Here is a 20109-nt window from a genome sequence, read left to right as displayed (position 1 = left end):
ATGTCAGCACTGTTGGGGGACTTTCCCTGCCCAGCTAACAAAAAACAAAACAAAAAAAAACTACTAATTTATCGATTTAGCATTACTGCTAGCTAAAAGAGAAATAACGAGTCACTGGAAAGCATCAACAGGCCCTCAAATACAAGGATGGTTAAGTGCAGTGTTAAAGTGGGTGGAAACACAAGGACTTATATTACATAGAGAGGCAGCTCAAGGAAGGAGGTCCAGAGATACTGTAAGCCAATGGGACACAATAATAGATGAACTTAAATACCCCGAAGAACCAGAATCAGAACACTCACAAAACGTATCTAAGCTCTGATGAAGCCTCTTAAAATACATGACAAGAAGTTAATGACCCGAAGTGACACTGACTCACTGTACAGTATTCAAATATATATCAGGAAATAAATAAAAAAAAATAACAGTTGCTGGGTGTAAGGAGGGAGGAAGGGGACAGTTGGGGAGTATTTAACATTGTGCAAATGGTAATGTTAACTCATGTTTGGAAAATAAAAGAGGTTGTAAAAAAAAAAAAAAAACATTATATCTATATAACTGCTTACTAGTCTATGCAAAGCAGGTGTATCTGCAGCTACACATGCCATCGAACAGAAAATATCACTTACCCAGTGTACATCTGTTCGTGGCAGGAGACGCTGTAGATTCACATGCTTTGCACATCCCGCAATCTAGTGTTGGGCTCGTAGTGTTACAAGTTGTTTTCTTCGAAGAAGTCTGAGTCACGAGATCGAGGAACTCCTCCCATTTCGGCTCCATTGCGCATGGGCGTCGACTTCATCTTAGATTGTTTTCCCGGCAGAGGGTGAGGTAGGAGTTGTGTATTACAGTAATAGTGCCCATGCAATGGAGTAAATATGTATGTACATAATGTAGTTTAAGGTGATATATTTACAAATGTTCAAGATCAACTTCGAAACGGCTGCAGGCTCCCGGGAAGGAGGGTGGGTGCATGTGAATCTGCAGCGTCTCATGCCACGAACAGATGTACACTGAGTAAGTGACATTTTCCGTTTGATGGCATGTGTAGCTGCAGATACACATGCTTTGCATAGACTAGTAAGCAGTTATCTCCCCAAAAGCGGTGGCTCAGCCTGTAGGAGTTGAAGTTGTTTGAAACAAAGTTCGTAGTACTGCCTGGCCTACTGTGGCTTGTTGTGCTGTTAACACATCCACGCAATAGTGTTTGGTAAACGTATGAGGCGTAGACCATGTGGCTGCCTTACATATCTCAGTCATTGGAATGTTTCCTAGAAAGGCCATGGTAGCACCCTTCTTTCTAGTTGAGTGTGCCTTTGGTGTAATAGGCAGTTGTCTCTTTGCTTTGAGATAACAGGTTTGAATGCATTTAACTATCCATCTAGCAATGCCTTGTTTGGAAATTGGATTTCCTGAATGAGGTTTTTGGAAAGCAACTAATAATTGTTTTGTTTTCCGAATTTGTTTGGTTCTGTCAATGTAGGACATTAACGCTCTTTTGATGTCTAACGTATGTAGTGCTCTCTCAGCTACAGAATCTGGTTGTGGGAAGAACACTGGTAGTTCTACTGTTTGATTCAAGTGGAACAGTGATATGACTTTTGGTAAGAATTTTGGATTTGTTTTCGAAAAACTACTTTATGCTTGTGTATTTGAATAAATGGTTCTTGTATGGTAAATGCTTGGATTTCACTTACTCTTCTTAGAGATGTGATGGCAATTAGAAATGCAACTTTCCATGTTAAATATTGCATTTCACATGAGCGCATGGGCTCAAAAGGTGGCCCCATGAGTCGTGTTAAGACAATGTTGAGGTTCCATGAAGGAACTGGTGGTGTTCTTGGTGGTATAATTCTTTTTAGGCCTTCCATAAAGGCTTTAATGACTGGTATCCTAAACAATGAAGTTAAGTGGGTAATTTGCAGTTAAGCTGAAATTGCGGTAAGATGTATCTTAATGGATGAAAAAGCTAGTTTTGACTTTTGCAAATGTAGCAAGTAACTTACGATGTCTTTAGCAGATGCATGTAAAGGTTGAATTTGATTATTATGGCAATAATAAACAAACCTTTTCCACTTATTTGCATAGCAATGTCTAGTGGTTGGTTTCCTAGCTTGTTTTATGACTTCCATACATTCTTGTGTAAGGTCTAAGTGTCCAAACTCTAAGACCTAAGGAGCCAAATTGCTAGATGATTCTGTTGTTTGTGTTGAGTTAACAGATCTGGTCTGTTTGGTAGTTTGACATGAGGTACTACTGAGAGGTCTAGTAGTGTTGTGTACCATGGTTGTCTTGCCCAAGTTGGTGCTAGGAGTAAGAGTTTGAGTTTGTTTTGACTCAACTTGTTTACTAGATATGGAAGGAGTGGGAGAGGGGGAAAAGCGTATGCAAATATCCCTGACCAACTCATCCATAATGCATTGCCCAGAGACTGATCTTGTGGGTACCTGGATGCAAAGCCTTGGCATTTTGCGTTTTCTTTTGTTGCAAATAGGTCTATTTGTGGTGTACCCCAATTTTGGAAGTACGTCTGTAGTACTTGGGGGTGAATCTCCCATTCGTGGATTTGTTGGTGATCCCGAGAGAGATTGTCTGCTAATTGATTCTGAATTCCTGGAATAAACTGTGCTAATAGGCGAATGTGGTTTTGTATCGCCCAATGCCATATTTTCTGTGTCAGGAGAGACAACTGTGTTGAGTGTGTCCCTCCCTGTTTGTTTAGGTAATACATCGTTGTCATGTTGTCTGTTTTGACAAGAATGTGTTTGTGGCTTATTATTGGTTGAAAAGCTTTTAACGCTAGAAATACTGCCAATAGTTCTAGGTGATTTATGTGAAACTGTTTTTGCTGAGTGTTCCATTGTCCCTGAATGCTGTGTTGATTGAGGTGTGCACCCCACCCTATCATGGAGGCATCTGTAGTTATGACGAATTGAGGCACTGGGTCTTGAAAAAAGGCTGCCCTTGGTTTAAATTTGACGTACTTTGTGTGTTGTGAACACCGTTTTAGTGTGTTGGTTTTGATTAACCAATCGTCTAGGTACGGGAACACATGTATTTGCTGCCTTCTGATATGTGCAGCTACGACTGCCAGGCATTTTGTAAAGACTCTTGGCGCAGTAGTTATTCCGAATGGCAACACTTTGAATTGGTAGTATACCCTTTGGAATACAAATCTTAGGTACTTTCTGTGTGAAGGATGTATTGGTATATGGAAATATGCATCCTTGAGGTCTAGTGTTGTCATGTAGTCTTGTTTGAGCAGCGGGATTACGTCTTGTAATGTCACCATGTGAAAGTGGTCTGATTTGATGTAGGTATTTAATGTTTTTAGATCTAATATAAGTCTTAGTGTTTTGTCCTTTTTGGGTATGATAAAGTACAGAGAGTAAACTCCTGTTCCTTTGTTGGATTGGTACTAATTCTACTGCTCCTTTCTGTAGCAATGCCTGGACCTCTAGTCCTAGAAGATCCATATGTTTTGACATAGTGTTTTCGGTGGGACGTTTGGAGGGAATTTGAGAAATTCTACGCAATAACTGTAGGAAGTTGGCTCTGTATGTGCTATTTCAAAGTAAGGAATAGCATGCACAGAGTCCAAGGGTTCCCCTTAGAGGTAAAATAGTGGTAAAAATAGATAATACTAATGCTCTATTTTGTGGTAGTGTGGTCGAGCAGTAGGCTTATCCAAGGAGTAGTGTTAAGCATTTGTTGTACATACACATAGACAATAAATGAGGTACACACACTCAGAGACAAATCCAGCCAATAGGTTTTTACATAGAAAAATATCTTTTCTTAGTTTATTTTAAGAACCACAGGTTCAAATTCTACATGTAATATCTCATTCGAAAGGTATTGCAGGTAAGTACTTTAGGAACTTCAAATCATAAAAATTGCATGTATACTTTTCAAGTTATTGACAAACAGCTGTTTTAAAAGTGGACACAGTGCAATTTTCACAGTTCCTAGGGGAGGTAAGTATTTGTTAGGTTAACCAGGTAAGTAAGACACTTACGGGGCTTAGTTCTTGGTCCAAGGTAGCCCACCGTTGGGGGTTCAGAGCAACCCCAAAGTCACCACCCCAGCAGCTCAGGGCCGGTCAGGTGCAGAGTTCAAAGTGGTGCCCAAAACACATAGGCTAGAATGGAGAGAAGGGGGTGCCCCGGTTCCGGTCTGCTTGCAGGTAAGTACCCGCGTCTTCGGAGGGCAGACCAGGGGGGTTTTGTAGGGCACCGGGGGGGACACAAGTCCACACAGAAATTTCACCCTCAGCGGCGCGGGGGCGGCCGGGTGCAGTGTAGAAACAAGCGTCGGGTTCGCAATGTTAGTCTATGAGAGATCTCGGGATCTCTTCAGCGCTGCAGGCAGGCAAGGGGGGGGTTCCTCGGGGAAACCTCCACTTGGGCAAGGGAGAGGGACTCCTGGGGGTCACTTCTCCAGTGAAAGTCCGGTCCTTCAGGTCCTGGGGGCTGCGGGTGCAGGGTCTCTCCCAGGCGTCGGGACTTTAGGTTCAAAGAGTCGCGGTCAGTGGAAGCCTCGGGATTCCCTCTGCAGGCGGCGCTGTGGGGGCTCAGGGGGGACAGGTTTTGGTACTCACAGTATCAGAGTAGTCCTGGGGTCCCTCCTGAGGTGTTGGATCGCCACCAGCCGAGTCGGGGTCGCCGGGTGCAGTGTTGCAAGTCTCACGCTTCTTGCGGGGAGCTTGCAGGGTTCTTTAAAGTTGCTGGAAACAAAGTTGCAGCTTTTCTTGGAGCAGGTCCGCTGTCCTCGGGAGTTTCTTGTCTTTTCGAAGCAGGGGCAGTCCTCAGAGGATGTCGAGGTCGCTGGTCCCTTTGGAAGGCGTCGCTGAAGCAGGATCTTTGGAAGGCAGGAGACAGGCCGGTGAGTTTCTGGAGCCAAGGCAGTTGTCTTCTGGTCTTCCGCTGCAGGGGTTTTCAGCTGGGCAGTCCTTCTTCTTGTAGTTGCAGGAATCTGATTTTCTAGGGTTCAGGGTAGCCCTTAAATACTAAATTTAAGGGCGTGTTTAGGTCTGGGGGGTTAGTAGCCAATGGCTACTAGCCCTGAGGGTGGGTACACCCTCTTTGTGCCTCCTCCCAAGGGGAGGGGGTCACAATCCTAACCCTATTGGGGGAATCCTCCATCTGCAAGATGGAGGATTTCTAAAAGTTAGAGTCACTTCAGCTCAGGACACCTTAGGGGCTGTCCTGACTGGCCAGTGACTCCTCCTTGTTTTTCTCATTATTTTCTCCGGCCTTGCCGCCAAAAGTGGGGCCTGGCCGGAGGGGGCGGGCAACTCCACTAGCTGGAGTGTCCTGCTGGGTTGGCACAAAGGAGGTGAGCCTTTGAGGCTCACCGCCAGGTGTGACAATTCCTGCCTGGGGGAGGTGTTAGCATCTCCACCCAGTGCAGGCTTTGTTACTGGCCTCAGAGTGACAAAGGCACTCTCCCCATGGGGCCAGCAACATGTCTTGGTTTGTGGCAGGCTGCTAAAACTAGTCAGCCTACACAGATAGTCGGTTAAGTTTCAGGGGGCACCTCTAAGGTGCCCTCTGTGGTGTATTTTACAATAAAATGTACACTGGCATCAGTGTGCATTTATTGTGCTGAGAAGTTTGATACCAAACTTCCCAGTTTTCAGTGTAGCCATTATGGTGCTGTGGAGTTCGTGTTTGACAGACTCCCAGACCATATACTCTTATGGCTACCCTGCACTTACAATGTCTAAGGTTTTGTTTAGACACTGTAGGGGTACCATGCTCATGCACTGGTACCCTCACCTATGGTATAGTGCACCCTGCCTTAGGGCTGTAAGGCCTGCTAGAGGGGGGTCTTACCTATACTGCATAGGCAGTGAGAGGCTGGCATGGCACCCTGAGGGGAGTGCCATGTCGACTTACTCGTTTTGTTCTCACTAGCACACACAAGCTGGCAAGCAGTGTGTCTGTGCTGAGTGAGAGGTCTCCAGGGTGGCATAAGACATGCTGCAGCCCTTAGAGACCTTCCTTGGCATCAGGGCCCTTGGTACTAGAAGTACCAGTTACAAGGGACTTATCTGGATGCCAGGGTCTGCCAATTGTGGATACAAAAGTACAGGTTAGGGAAAGAACACTGGTGCTGGGGCCTGGTTAGCAGGCCTCAGCACACTTTCAATTGTAAACATAGCATCAGCAAAGGCAAAAAGTCAGGGGGCAACCATGCCAAGGAGGCATTTCCTTACAATAACCATACTGGATAATTGCCAGTACCCAAGTGTCTGTTATCTCCTCCCAATATTTGTAAAAATTGCTTATTCTCCCCCCCCACAGGTGTTGTGGATGTGTGACTTGGAAGTCACTGCTTCTTTTGAGGAGTTTTGGGGCTTTGGAACTTCCCTCTTCTTTTGGAATTGTCCCCCTCTATATTGCCCCCGAAAACGTCCCCGCTGATATTGGCTTTGATAAGTGGGCCTTGCTTGTGAGGTTGCGGCTTCTGTAGGTTGACCTCGAAACCCTCCCCTAAATTGTGTCTTGCGAAATGTGCCTCTGCTCTGTGGGGAGTAGAGTGCGCCCATGGCTTTTGCCGTATCAGTTTTTTTTTAGTTTCTCAATAGCAGTGTCCACCTCCGGCCCAAACAACTGCTGTTCATTAAAAGGAATTTTCAGCAAGGCTGGTTGTATTTCCGACTTGAATCCTGACATACGCAACCATGCGTGTCTCATTGTTATTGCAGTATTTACTGTCCTTGCAGCTGTATCTGCTGCATCCATTGCTGACCGTATCTGATTATTTGAGATACTTTGTACTTCCTCCACCACTTGTTGTGCCCTTTTTTGGAATTCTTTGGGTAAGTGTTCTATGAAATGCTGTATTTCGTCCCAATGAGCTCTATCGTATCTTGCCAGAAGTGCTTGTGAGTTGGCAATGCGCCATTGGTTTGCTGCTTGTGCTGCAACTCTTTTCCCCGCAGCGTCGAATTTGCGACTCTCCTTGTCTGGAGGTGGAGTGTCTCCTGAGGTATGAGAGTTTGCTCTCTTGCGAGCTGCCCCAACAACCACAGAGTCTGGTGTTAATTGCTGCGTAATATAAACAGGGTCTGTTGGCGGTGGCTTGTACTTTCTCCACCCTTGGAGTTATGGCCCTGCCTTTCACAGGATCCTGAAATACTTGTTTGGAGTGTTTTAGCATTCCAGGGAGCATAGGTAAGCTTTGGTATTGGCTATGAGTGGAGGATAGTGTATTAAACAAAGAGTCATCAATTGGTTCTGCATGCAAGGTGACGTTATGAAAAGCAGCTGCCCTTGAGACCACCTGCATATAGGATGTACTGTCTTCAGGTGGCGACTGCCTCGCAGGGTAACAGTCTGGGCTGTTATCTGATACCGGAGCATCATAAAGGTCCCATGCGTCGGGACCATCTCGACTCATTGCAGTATGAGTCGGGGATTGCATCAGTGGTGGAGTGGCTACCGGTGATGTGTGCATTGAAGGTGGTGGAGATGGTGGCAGAGTTGTTTGTCTTGCCACCTTTGCCTGTGGCGGCTTGTCCTTTTCTTGAAAGGCAAGTCTTCTTTTCATTTTGATTGGGGGAAGAATGCTTATCTTCCGTGTCCTTTTGAATGTGGAGCCTCCTTTGAGTGTAGTCTGCCTCCATTGATTCAAGTTCTTCTCCGAACCTATGTCCTTGCATTTGGGATGTCAATCCATGTTCCTCTGTGTAGGAACCTGTTTTCGGTTCCGAGGCTGGATGTTTCGGAATCGCAACCTTTTCGGTCGCCTTTTTGGGCTCCGACGAAACCTTCTTTATTTTCGGCGTCGTGGTGTCTCGGTGCGACCCATTTCAGTGCCGAACTTGCTCGGAACAGCTGTCTCGGGCCTGAGATTGCTGTGTGCCGGTATCTCGACCGGAGTCGGATGACTTCGACACAAGCGTGCCCTTTTTCAGTGCTGATGATTGGTCACCTATTTTTCGGGTTAAGCCATGGCGGCCGCTGGGCTTTTGTGGTCCTCGTGAGTTTTAGGTTTAGACGTCTTACTCACGGTTTTCTGCGTTTCTTCGGGATCAAGCTCGTCTGAGTCAGACGACTGAATGGAGAAGGTTTCTTCTTCCTCCTCGAAACGCCCTTGTCCTGTCGGCGCCGACGCCATCTGCAGTCTTCTCGCTCTTCGGTCTCTTAATGTCTTCCTCGCCCGAAACGCTCGACAGGCTTCACAAGTATCTTCCTTGTGCTCTGGAGACAAACACAAGTTACAGACCAGATGCTGATCTGTATACGGATACTTGTTGTGACATTTTGGGCAGAAGCGGAATGGGGTCCGTTCCATCAGCCTTGGAGACACGTGGCCAGGCCGACCAGGCCCCGACAGGGGAATCGAAAAAAACCCGAAGGGCCACCGGAGCTCTTCAAAAGTCGGTGTCGATCTGTTGTAACTAACCCGATACCGAACGCAAACAATACTGCGATTTTTCCGAGATTCTAACTTTCCGACCCGAAACACGGAGCGAAAAGGAACACGTCCGAACCTGATGGCGGAAGAAAAAACCAATCTAAGATGGAGTCGACGCCCACATATACATATCCTCCAGCTTCTTAACAGCAGGGATATTACGTGACATTGCTGGATCTCCAAGATGCCTATTTTTATTTTATTTATTAAATTTTTTTTTTTTTTACACACCCATCTAACCCAACCATCGTAACTACCTTTGCTTTACCGTAGCCGGTACCTATTACCGATTCAAGGTTCTGCTTTTCAGCATCCAGGATTTTCACAGTGTCTCGCACCAGTGGCAGCTGCACTGCACAAGCGGGGTTTTCAAAATGTCCCTTACTTCAGCAGTAAAAACTCAGCAAAAGAGCAAAAACTCAAAGGACCGCATTCACCTCTCAGCATGTGAGGAAGGGGTCCCTTTTGAGCTCTGATCTTTCTGTCAGATGTTTTTTCTTCAAATGACTAATGGCAGGACACCTCCCCTCCCAAAAGTAGTTCCATCCCAGCCACCATAATACTTGACACAGAGGACTCAGATGATGGACCCTTTGGACTGGATTGCATTCCTCTAAAACAAAAAAGGAGGAAATACAAATATCTGGAAGAAGGTGGCCCAAGACTACGGAAATGCAGAGCTTCCAGATCAAAGACATTTAGGGGCTCATAAAGAGTTTGGCGGCCCCAACGCGGGATCGCCAAACTCACGGGGAGGAAGCCATAGCGGTCGCACCCCTCAGCCCTATTACAAGGTTCCCCCCCCCCCCCAGCCTAGCTGACTGATGGAAACCTCGAAATAGTGTGTTCCGTCGGTCTGATCGGCAGAAACAGTGCTACAAGACAGCACTCGGCTCCCTTAAAGGAGCCGAGTGTTATTTCGGAGCACAAAGGGGGCTGATCAGCACCCTCGAAAATGCACAAAGTAGGCAAGGTGCATTCCAATTGTGCTGGCCAAGGGCCTGCCTGCACTGCCCATGCCTCGGAATAGGTAGTGCAGGGGCCCCCTGCGACTCCCTGCACTTGTTTTCCACCAGACATTTCATGGTGGAAAAATAGCCACAAAAAGGCTGGTGGAGAACAAGGCTATCAGCAGCAGGGTGGTGCCAAGATCAGCGCAACCCTGCCTGATTACAACCAAGACTGCCGTCACACCGTCGGGATCTTGGACCCTGGCAGAGATTGCCATCGGTTGGAGGTCCAGCCACTAATATCGTAATGTGGCAGTCGGCCCGCAGCAGCGTTCAGACCACGAGGCTGGTGGTCTTGAGACAGCCAGCCTTGTAATGAGGCCTTTAGTCTTTCGTGCAACACCAGGATGACGAGGATGATTGAACGCAATATGCTGTAGACAACACACAATACAAACATCACAAGATGAGATGTTGCAGTTACTCTAGCCCTTGATCCAAGTCATGCATCTTATGCTGTCCGACAACTATAGGCACTTCCCTCAAAAGGCAGATTTTGAAACCTCCCACACTGACTGCACCAGACCAAACACCAACCACACCAAACCAAACACTCAAAGCATTTTTTGCCTCCAAGTAATCCAATGACTCCATCAACACACTATTAACCTCAAAACACACAGCCCATTACTCCACAGGCACTCGAATCAGATGACAACCAGGAAGACAGACAGTAAATTCCCAGTAGTCAGGCCCCAGATAGGATACCTAGGTGGCTACTACACCATATGAAGTTGCTCCCCCAACAATGGTCTCGCTCTCTCTCTCAACTGATATCAAGGGCTCCCGCAATTTAATAGAAGGCTGTCAAAAAGATCCAGTAGCAGCAAAACCGAATGACTGTTAATCACATGGGACAGTGGGCCTAAAGATTATGAAGACACCAGCCAATTTTGCGGCGATTATTCCATGCATGAATAAACAAGCATTGGTAAAAGCATTAGGTTCCAACTATAGGATTAATAATAAATTAAGAGGTGTGGGAGCAGTGTATGAGTGCAGGGAGAATGGTGTGAGTGCTCTGTGCAGAGCAAGTAGTGCATGAATGAAAGTTAAGTGTGAGTGCAGGATGACAGAGCCTCAATGCATGGTGATGGTTGTGTACTTAGTGCAGAATGAGAATTGTGTGAGTATACAGGGTGAGGGATGTTAGCCTATACAAGATAAGAGGTGCTCGAGTATATGGTGAGCAGTACGTCAATAGTATTACAGCAGTATGAGGTGTTTGAGTTCAGGATTAGTGGTGTAGGTGGTTAGTGAGAGTAATTTGAGTGGTGGGCGAGAGGTATGTCAATGGTGTGCGAGTGCAGAGTCAGCAGTGTTTGCATATTTATGATGTTGCAATGTTATAACTATCAGCTTGTGAGGCTGCATTGTATTGATAGCACATTTTATTCTATAACTGCTTTTACTCTGTGTTTATTGTAATTAATTTAAATTTACAGAATAAATGTATTCACCATTTCTCTTGGGTGAAATTAAATATTAAGATCCTGCCACAACATTAGGGTGTTTCTTACCGTGTAACAAATTATGCCATTCATTGCGATTTCTGGTTTTATCAACGTTTTAATGGATCTATTATTTTTTGACAGGCCTGGGCTGTACTGGATTGCTTTCTCATAATTTTAATTATGACAAAATTCATTTAATTCTTAAAAATGTATAATCATAGGCAATGGTAAGTTCTAGTGTAGTTTATTTTATCGGATGGTTGAGTGAAGTGTTCCAAAAGATGTTGTGGAGATGCAAAGCAAACCCCATCCGTCCCCCTTCCCAAACTAAAAAGGGATCTTAAGCTTTTATTTCCTTGGACTTGGAACACTGTGGGTATATTGGCCACAAGTATTAATGGCATAAGATGAAACATTCTGTTGGGGAATCCTGAAAAATCTATAAATTTGTATGAGCGTGGGCAAATACAGAGCTGACCGACTTCTCTACGTGATGACAAAAAGCTCTCATTCGGATTTGAGACAGGCAATTAGATGGTGGACATAAAAAATTGCATTCCATGACAGACTTAAATTTTAACTCTGCAACATAAGATTATTGTAATCCACCACAAGGCATGGTGGCTGACTCACTTACAGGAAAGTTAATTGCCAAATACTATATTCATGCCAAGGAGTCATACCACAAGATGAGTAGCTTTGTACATTTATGGGTCCAAACTTCTGTGGGTGCATAAAGTACAAAGACGTTTGCAAGGAAATCTTCTCAGGGCCCAAACGGACACTGAAAAAAGTGTGCTGAAAGAGCATGCAGATCAAAAAGCAATTCCTAACTGGCCAGCATGGTGCATTGGAGGATTCAGATAGCATCCGACAGTGCCCTGCAGCTTTCAAAAACAAGCACGCTTGAAATGCATGCAGCCACAGAGATTAGGTAGAGGGTGGAGATCAAACAAAGCAAGCGTTGTGCAGGCAACAACAAAAAAAAAAAAGGAAGAGTTCCTCAAAAGCTGTTAAGAGCAAACACATGACAAACAAACATTGGTAAATGCTGGAAGTGGTATGCTACAGTCAATAGAAACAGGAAAATTACGTGGCAAGCACAGAAACCAATTAAAAGTGTGGGATGTAAGCCCCTTTTAAGATTTATATTGTATACAACAGATTTCACAAGCACAGTGGAAGAGCTGTGCAGGCAAAACCTAAAAGTGCAAAGCACCAGAAAATACTACTGGTGGTCTCATTGACAATCCCTGAGCAGACTTGGAATGCAAGCTGATCAATGGGTATCTAGAAACCCAACGCCACAATGACCGCACTGCCAGATAGAGGGCAGGTAACTATACAACATTGGAAGCCATGCAATTAAGCACCTCAAACATTTTAGCAATACTCAATACATAGGACCGTCAGATGTTATAGCTAGCACAATTAGATGATACCAAAAGCAGAGGTGAAAGTAATTCTTCAGGAAGGAGAAGGATCAACTTTGGCTATTACTGAGGTGGCTGTAAGATGAAACAGTTTCAGACAAGTGCATCGTTGTTGACTGACCAGTTACCAACAGACAGTACACTTGTAGGGTAAAAATAGATGTCATTACATCTGAATGATGAAAGCCATTCCAATCATTACATTTTATATGTGTGTGTGTGTGTGTGTGTGGGGGGGGGGGGGGGGGGGGGGGGGGGGGGGTTGGTAACTAAAGTACTTTTCACAGAAGGATGCCCTTCTTCTAGCCCCCACACCAGCTAAAAGAGTCCGAGGTTCAAAACGTTTAATATTAAAGAACCATTCCTCCACTTTAAAGACAAGGTTAGCTCGAGACAGTCTGCACTTCATATTGCAAGTGCCATCAAACTTCCCTGTGAATAAGCCAGAGGTTCTAAAAAAGTTTTCCCCTAGAACAAAGTAATAGAGTCAGCACTTCATGCTATGGCTATTAAAGGATTTTAGAATTGTACAGTGACAAAACGAAACAGATAAGCCTGACCAACTAATAGCATATGATCACGCATGAAACGCCAACCATTTTGGGAAGGCGAAAAAAAAAAAAAAAACGTTCACTGGGCGTCGTTGGCAATAAGTGCTTTGTCAAAGCAGACAAGTCACTGCAAGGGGCCATTAAACAAGAAGTGTCTACATCCTGTTTTACTTATTTATCCATATCTCACACGCAGGGCAGCATTACACAAATGGATACACATGTACGCACTTAATCCTGCCTAGGTTCAGCGTCACAGATTCAGCAGTAGGGAATGCAGTCCTTTGTTCTTTATTCTAGAAAGGTAAAGGTGTTTAGTTACCTCTTGCAGATTACTAATCATTTTTGTTACTAACTTGCGGTTCTGATTCAAGTACGTGAATATTTGAAAGCGCTGATACTGGCTAAATTAATAACCTGCAAATGGCATTTTCCAGTATTTTATTGTTCAGATTCACAAGCGACCCACCCTCCTCCCCAACTCAGGCGCTATGAAGTGTGAACTATGGTAGTCTGAGTGAGGAGAGATGAATGCTGTTCTCTGCTCTGTCTGGCCGAGACACGGATCTTTTAGAATGATGTGAATAGGTTACCATTATGGCTATTTGAAGCTATTCTGTGTTTTACACTACACAGCTCAGTGTCTACTTTGGAACTCCCACAGGACGACAGGGAGGACTTCTGCATGTGACTACAAAATAATTCTATTAGAAAACAATTAAAAAGGTAAATAACTTTTCTCCTTAAGTATAAAGATATTTAACAAGCATTAGCTTTAAAGGAATTTTTGCATAAAGTGGAGCAGTAATGGACACGTATTCCTGAGGAAGCAAACTGCTGTAGAATAATATTGGTGAAGGTTAATAGAGCTGCTGACTATTGCACTGTCAAGCCAAACCTAAACATCCACATAAGTTAATAACTACCATCATTCCATCGGTGCGGTTACAAGAGAAGGACACCATAAATTACCTATTTATCTAAGACACCTAAATGTCCATGTAATGTGTATGAACCTGAAGGTTCACGCTCCGTCAGCTGGATAATCAGAAGAAAGTTCCACATCCAAACTTGACACTTTTCTAATCCACTTTGATACAAGGGTGAAACATTTTAATACTTCATCAGTACTTTACTTTTAGGTGTTTAATTTTTACACCTGCTCATCAAAATATAATCGCCAGTTTGAATACAATAATTGACCATAACAAACGTGGAGAAAACCAACCTGCTGTATAAGTTCTGCTGACTCATCCTCCCCATTGCCTACAGCTTTTTTATTTAATGCGGGCCCAGGTTTTCCAACTACAGCGTTTCTTTGGGGAGCGACTGCTGTTCGTTGTGGAGCTGAAAAAGAAAAAGTATAACTTTAAAACATATAGGCTACTCAGAAAACAGGAACCTAGTGCGAGCTCATCCCCAGGTGCTGTTACTTTGCATAGTCTCAAACTGTGTTCACCGAAAGTATTGTGGTAAGTTTAAAGACCATAGAAGTGCAGAACAGTCAGCCTTCAAACCAGCTCTGTGTGTATTACTAAATTACAACATTGCATGTACCAATTTTTGCCATTTTCTTAATGCCTTGAGAGGAGTCTGTTCTGGCGGTCTTTGCTTCTGTGGCTCCTACCAAAAGGTCATCTGGAAGAAGTACAGCAATTCCCCAGGTTAGTTTTTATGAAGCTGGGTTAAATCATAAGGCAGGGAGACAAGACACCATTAAAGATGAAAAGGATACCATGATTTGGAAGAAGCACTATTGACTACGGATTTTTCCATATGTACACACACACACACACCTTTTTGTATATGTCGCGTCACTTTGCTTTCATTAAAACAAGTGAAAACAAAAGGAAATGGTGGGGTTTTGAAATGTAGCTACATATATTCCATCACCGAGTAGAAAGCAGTTTCATCATATGCTACCTGCTTGATCACAGCCCACTGGGCTCAGAGAAAAAGCACTGCATACCCATGAAAATAATTTGTTGATAAAATTATAACTCTACCTGAACTGGAGTTGAGCGATTTCTTCGGCTTATTCAGGACAGGTGCTGCAAGAATGGGTGCTGCTGCAGTCTCCTGGCCTTGTCGGGCTGCAACTGGATCATAATCTTTTCCATCATAATTTGCATCAAAAAACTTTTTGAACCACTGAACATACTCAAAGTTGTCCTGGAATTTTCCTTTCACCAGCTTATCCACTGGAATGATCTACAGGGAGGAAGTATGAAGTCACATATTCAAACCGAGATTAAACGTATTTTACTCAGTGTCCGTATGTGAAAAATGACCCCTAGCAATGCCAAATCTGAATTCAATATCAAAATGAAAGTCTGAAAGAGCTCACAAACTCATTTTCCATTTCACCTTTATCTGATGCCCTACTTCACCAATCCATGGTCTTGCCTTCCAGTGCTATGGACGTAGAACCTTGGTGGTTAATAGAAGGAACTTGGCTATGGAAAGATTTATAAATGAAGCAAAGGGGCTTGAATTGTATGTAATCTCTCCATGACTGGAAAAGAGTGAAGTGACCAGAGATTATGGATTATAGGTTTGACACATTTAAACTAAAATATAAACTGATCAGCAAACTGGTGTTCCCTATAGTCTGGAGAGATACTCCTTATGAAGAACAGTGTCAAGACTTACAATATTGCAAGCGAAAACAACACACCCACAACTATAAAAAAAGAAATCAAAGCAATTTGAGGTTCGGCCACAAACTTAAGAGGAACATCCATAAAACCGATACTAAAAATGCAGGTGAAGGCTATATAAACGTTTAACAATACTCCCCGATTCTGATCCTTCGTGGCTGGTGTAGGAGGAATAGTTCAGAATGCCAACAACCAAAAGGGATATTACTCAAATGTACAGAAAGCATACAGACGGTCTCAATTGTGTGTCTAGCGGAGCAAAGAAAAAAATTGCTGCTTCAAGTTCTTAACCTGCCTAACATAGGCGGAGCCTTGTTAAGTGAACGCTCAAATTTACCTTGTTTGCCATTACACGAAGTAACATACTATTCTGATGCAATAAAGCTTAATTTAATGACAATTTTCAGTAATATAACATTATATAGGGTTCGGCTTGGTGTAAGTCTACCACAGACAGAATTTAACATGCAACAATCCATTTGAAACCTAAATATATACACACATAATTGTAGGGTGTTTGTTTCCAGTAAAAGGAACACTTAAAATATTGATTGAATATTAATACAGTGGTTAGTTTTAGGACTAGCATTAGGGCAAGCATACCCTATTTGACAAATATTTTTGAACTTAAGATGTTAGCAACATTGATTGGGGTTAGCGTCCGTGTAAGGATGTCTTCTTTCAGTTTAAATTGAAATAACCTCATTTTGGCAGTGGTAGTTTATTGGAACAGGAGATTTGGGGAGGGGGGGAATATAATAAAAATAAAAAAAATTTAAAAAAAACAAGAAAAAAAAGCAGGCAAGGGAATGTGTAAAATCAGACATAGAAAAAGTTAACGTCAGGCAAAGAAGTGGCACATATAGATTCATGGTATGCATTTGATCATGTATTCTACCACAACACAGCAAGAGTAGTTTGTGAAACTACATTTTCACAAGCAGACTTTAAAATCTGCATCTTTCAATGAGATTTTTCATTGGGCACTGCAACTGAAATAAGAAGGTTTCTCATTTAACAACACTGTTTTGCAAGAGACTTTGCATTTCTGACTACTAATGTGCAATACAAACTCCTAAAAGACTACTACATTGTACAAGGTGAGGAGTAACAAAAGCAAATAGAAGAAAAACCTACTTTATCTACACCCATTTTCTTAAATGCTGCTTGCAACAACTTGAAGTTATGAATGTATTCGTGCTCTAGTTTGGCTTGGAATTTAACTTTCTTTAGCGGCATCGAACCAGGGAACAGCATGTCCATGAACTGACAGTATACACTACCTGCAATCAACAATGAATACAATATTAGAACAAACTTTCAGATACTGTGTAGTAATGTACTTAAATTCAGATTGTAACAAAGGCAGATTAAAAACAGACAATCAAGGTAACCAAACTAAAACCTGGATACATATAGTCAGAGGCAGTTTTACAAAGTGATTTCTATTTCAAAGGAGATTCTGTGTAACAATTTTCTGTGTGCACAAACATCTGTCCTATAAAGGAATTCTATTTATTCCTACTTTAAATTAGTCTTGCACCCAAAAAACATTGTTATAACATCATTAAAAGGGAGTCTCAATCTCTGGGCGTGGCTCAAACTACAAGTAACCCCAAATTAAATTCACATGGGCTTTCCCATTTTAAAATACAAGACAAGCAGGACAGTTACTTGCAAATCCATTTCATGAGCGGAGACGAAGGGAGGAGCTGAGGATTTGAGTAAGTGATGGATTTTTAAACAAGTCACTAAGTGAGCCACATTTTCTTTTTAAGTAAGCCAACAAAAAAAAAATCTGTAGATTTGTTTTTTTAAATTTAAATCTACGGAAATTTTGAATGGAACAGATTTGTTTTTAACACTTTCAAAGACTGCTCCAAAAAAACCTGCTAGACACTGCAAAAAGGTTTAAACCTCATCCTACCCCCCCCAAAAAAAAAAAAAAAAAAAAAAAAAAAAAAAAAACACACACACACAAAGCTGTATTCAATCATCTTGGACCAAATAAATGGTTGCGCCATGCATGTTCGATTTACTACAAGCAAAAATAGAAAACTTAAGCCTGAGGACACATTTTTCCTCTTTACACGCATGGCCTTGTACCATACTTTACCTTTCTTGACAGCAGAACTTAATATTTAACAATTCTTTACAATTGTTGAGGGTGCTGAAGGATCCCTCTCACAAGTCATTATCTTTCTGGACACTCAATGATAAACTGAATGAATACAACACTGCCCATTTACATGTACGCTTTATACCCTGATGTTTTTCGCGTGTAGCTGATGGATTAAATGTCTACAGTAAGGTAAAAATCACAAAGATGACTCGTGATTAGTGGGAGAGTTGCCCTGTTTTGTCATTTTAAGAGCTATGTGTGAGGCTGTGAGCAAAAGTATATTTCCATGTGTATTAGTATCATGAATTTTATCTTTTCACACTAGCTATGCATGAATGTATGTTACTAGTCCATTTTCTCCAAATGTGTTGTTGCCCGACTTTTGTACTGTCATGGCATAAACTATTTGCTACATCAATTGTACTGAAAATTTAAGAAGTAAAATATCTTTAAAAAACTCATTATACAGAGGAAAAAAATGACATTGCAATCACATGACAAACAAAGATTTAATCTAAAAGGGGATCAGTCTCAGTCCCTCTACCAGCTTTACCAATTCATCTAAACAGCATTTTCTCCATGAAAGCTAAACAAAAGCTGACCAATTTAAAAGCAAGCATGTCAAATTTTAACTATTCAGTAGATAGCAGCTCCAAAGACCTCACCTGTACCGATAATATCCACTGAGCAAACAATTTCCTATAATGAATAAGAAGTTGTCTGGCACGTGGAACACAGTCCACTTCTCCTCAGGCGTGACTGCAGCAGTGTCTTCTGGTCTGGTGCTGGAGTTCCTCGGGGGGGGGGGGGGGCAGTACGACAAAGCCAACAAGTGGACTCAGGTCTTGCGAGGCTGGGGGATGCCCTTCTTTGAAGCCTATGCCATGGAATGCAGGTCATCCTGTGGGGAGGGGTGTGTAACAACCCTGCCCAAGGCAGCTTTGTCTTCTGACCTTCAGATAGTGAAGGCCCTCAACCTAGGGATCGGTGGCAGATTTTAATCTGTTGGTGGCAGACTGGCCAGAACAGGTCAGTGAGCTCACCCACAGCTGGAACTAAGGTGGCCTGGGGAACGTGTACTGCTCAGTGTCCAACACATTTAGTTTAAAATGGCTTACCTGTTCATTTACTAGAGCTCAAAATTGACAGACATAGCAGGGGAATATCTGCTAGAGCACAGATGCCCCCATATGTAATATAAAGCACCCTGCCTTAAAGCTGGTTAGCAGAGTGGCCTGGAGCGTAAGTAACCGCAGATACAGGAATTCCTTCTATCATCAATCCATAGAAACTGGCATGATGCATTATTCTCTTCAGTAAATAGAGCACAAGACCTGGAAAGCTTATAACTGAGAACAGGGCAACTCTTTCCTGCACCAGGAACAAAATTAAGATTCTAGCTTTTGTACACTCTTCCTTCTTTTTCCAATCACTATTAAACCCTCACAGACCAGAGGCAGATTTGGTCCTATGGAGGTGGGGGCCTGTACGTTTCAGTTTTAATAACAGGCCTTTAAGATGTTGATTTGTGAGAACGGAGGTCTCGACAAAAATGCTTTAATTTTTCCTCAGTTTGCACAGATGCTAACTCCCCAGCAAATGCAAATGAATGGATAGACCAAAGTAAATGCGGATTGTGTAGTTCCCACCTAATATTTGATGTTTTACGGTTGTCATATGGAATGGCTTGGTAAGCAGTGTTATTGTACAAATATGACTACCCACCAGTGGAATGTTTGCGGTGCTAGGTATGTGCGATTATTCTAATGTATGATATTTGAGATTGTGCATCAGATAGCTGAAGTGCTGTAAGAGGTATGCATTTTTCAGTATGTTGATACTATATCAAAGGGCATATCTGAGGTGTTGCGTGCTCAAGCAGTGTCTACTGCAAATAGTCAGGTTCCTGTGCTTTAGAGTGTGTGAAGGGTACGAACCATAGGATGCTGGTGTATTTCCCAGTGCATTACTTTGACATTGTGTCATGGATTAACATGGTTAACAGCTGTTGGAAGTTACTGGAGTGAGTTTTAGTTGGTCATCTGACTACCTGAAAAATACTCTGCTATTACTGGGAGTAGACTTACCTATCTCCACCCTTTCCTTTGCCTAGTATGCTCTCAGCCTGCCTGTCTTCTCCCCAAGTTTCTTCTAGCAGTGTAGTTCCTGCGATTATTGTGCCACAGAAGGTTTGTGCAGAAGGCACAGCCTGCCTCCTAGCCAGTAGGTCCCTTCATCATGCAGACTTTTCTTTATTCTTACTTGTTCACCGTGGAGACCCTCAAAACTGCTGAAGCTATCCAATGTTTCTCTCATATGTTTAGCACGATTCACTTCTGTAACGGACACAGAAAACATTTGCAGTCTGGTTAACAAGTGAAAGTGTGGATAACTACCTCAAAAACAGTGTGCTATTGTCACATAAACACACTGGAGGGTACAATGTCAGGTT

The 20109-nt window shown here is 43.0% G+C and overlaps 1 protein-coding gene across 3 annotated transcripts in view; it reads right to left on the bottom strand.

Moving 5' to 3' along the window:
• Positions 1-20109, bottom strand: part of MAPRE1 (microtubule associated protein RP/EB family member 1) — an 84149-nt gene that overhangs the window by 48605 nt on the left and 15435 nt on the right. For 2 of the 3 annotated variants that reach the window (XM_069243405.1, XM_069243406.1), the window contains exons 3-6: positions 16673-16818; positions 14882-15086; positions 14433-14513; positions 14104-14222 (exon numbers count right to left, since the gene is read on the bottom strand). In XM_069243405.1, the coding sequence (XP_069099506.1) occupies positions 14104-14222; positions 14433-14513; positions 14882-15086; positions 16673-16818 (551 nt within the window). The remainder of the gene's footprint in view (positions 1-14103; positions 14223-14432; positions 14514-14881; positions 15087-16672; positions 16819-20109) is intronic. The other variant, XM_069243407.1, reaches the window with a different exon arrangement.

Source organism: Pleurodeles waltl, chromosome 7 (genome assembly GCF_031143425.1).
Source record: "Pleurodeles waltl isolate 20211129_DDA chromosome 7, aPleWal1.hap1.20221129, whole genome shotgun sequence".
Classification (NCBI taxonomy): Eukaryota; Metazoa; Chordata; class Amphibia; order Caudata; family Salamandridae; genus Pleurodeles; species Pleurodeles waltl.
This window is presented reverse-complemented; position numbering and strand designations above follow the sequence as displayed.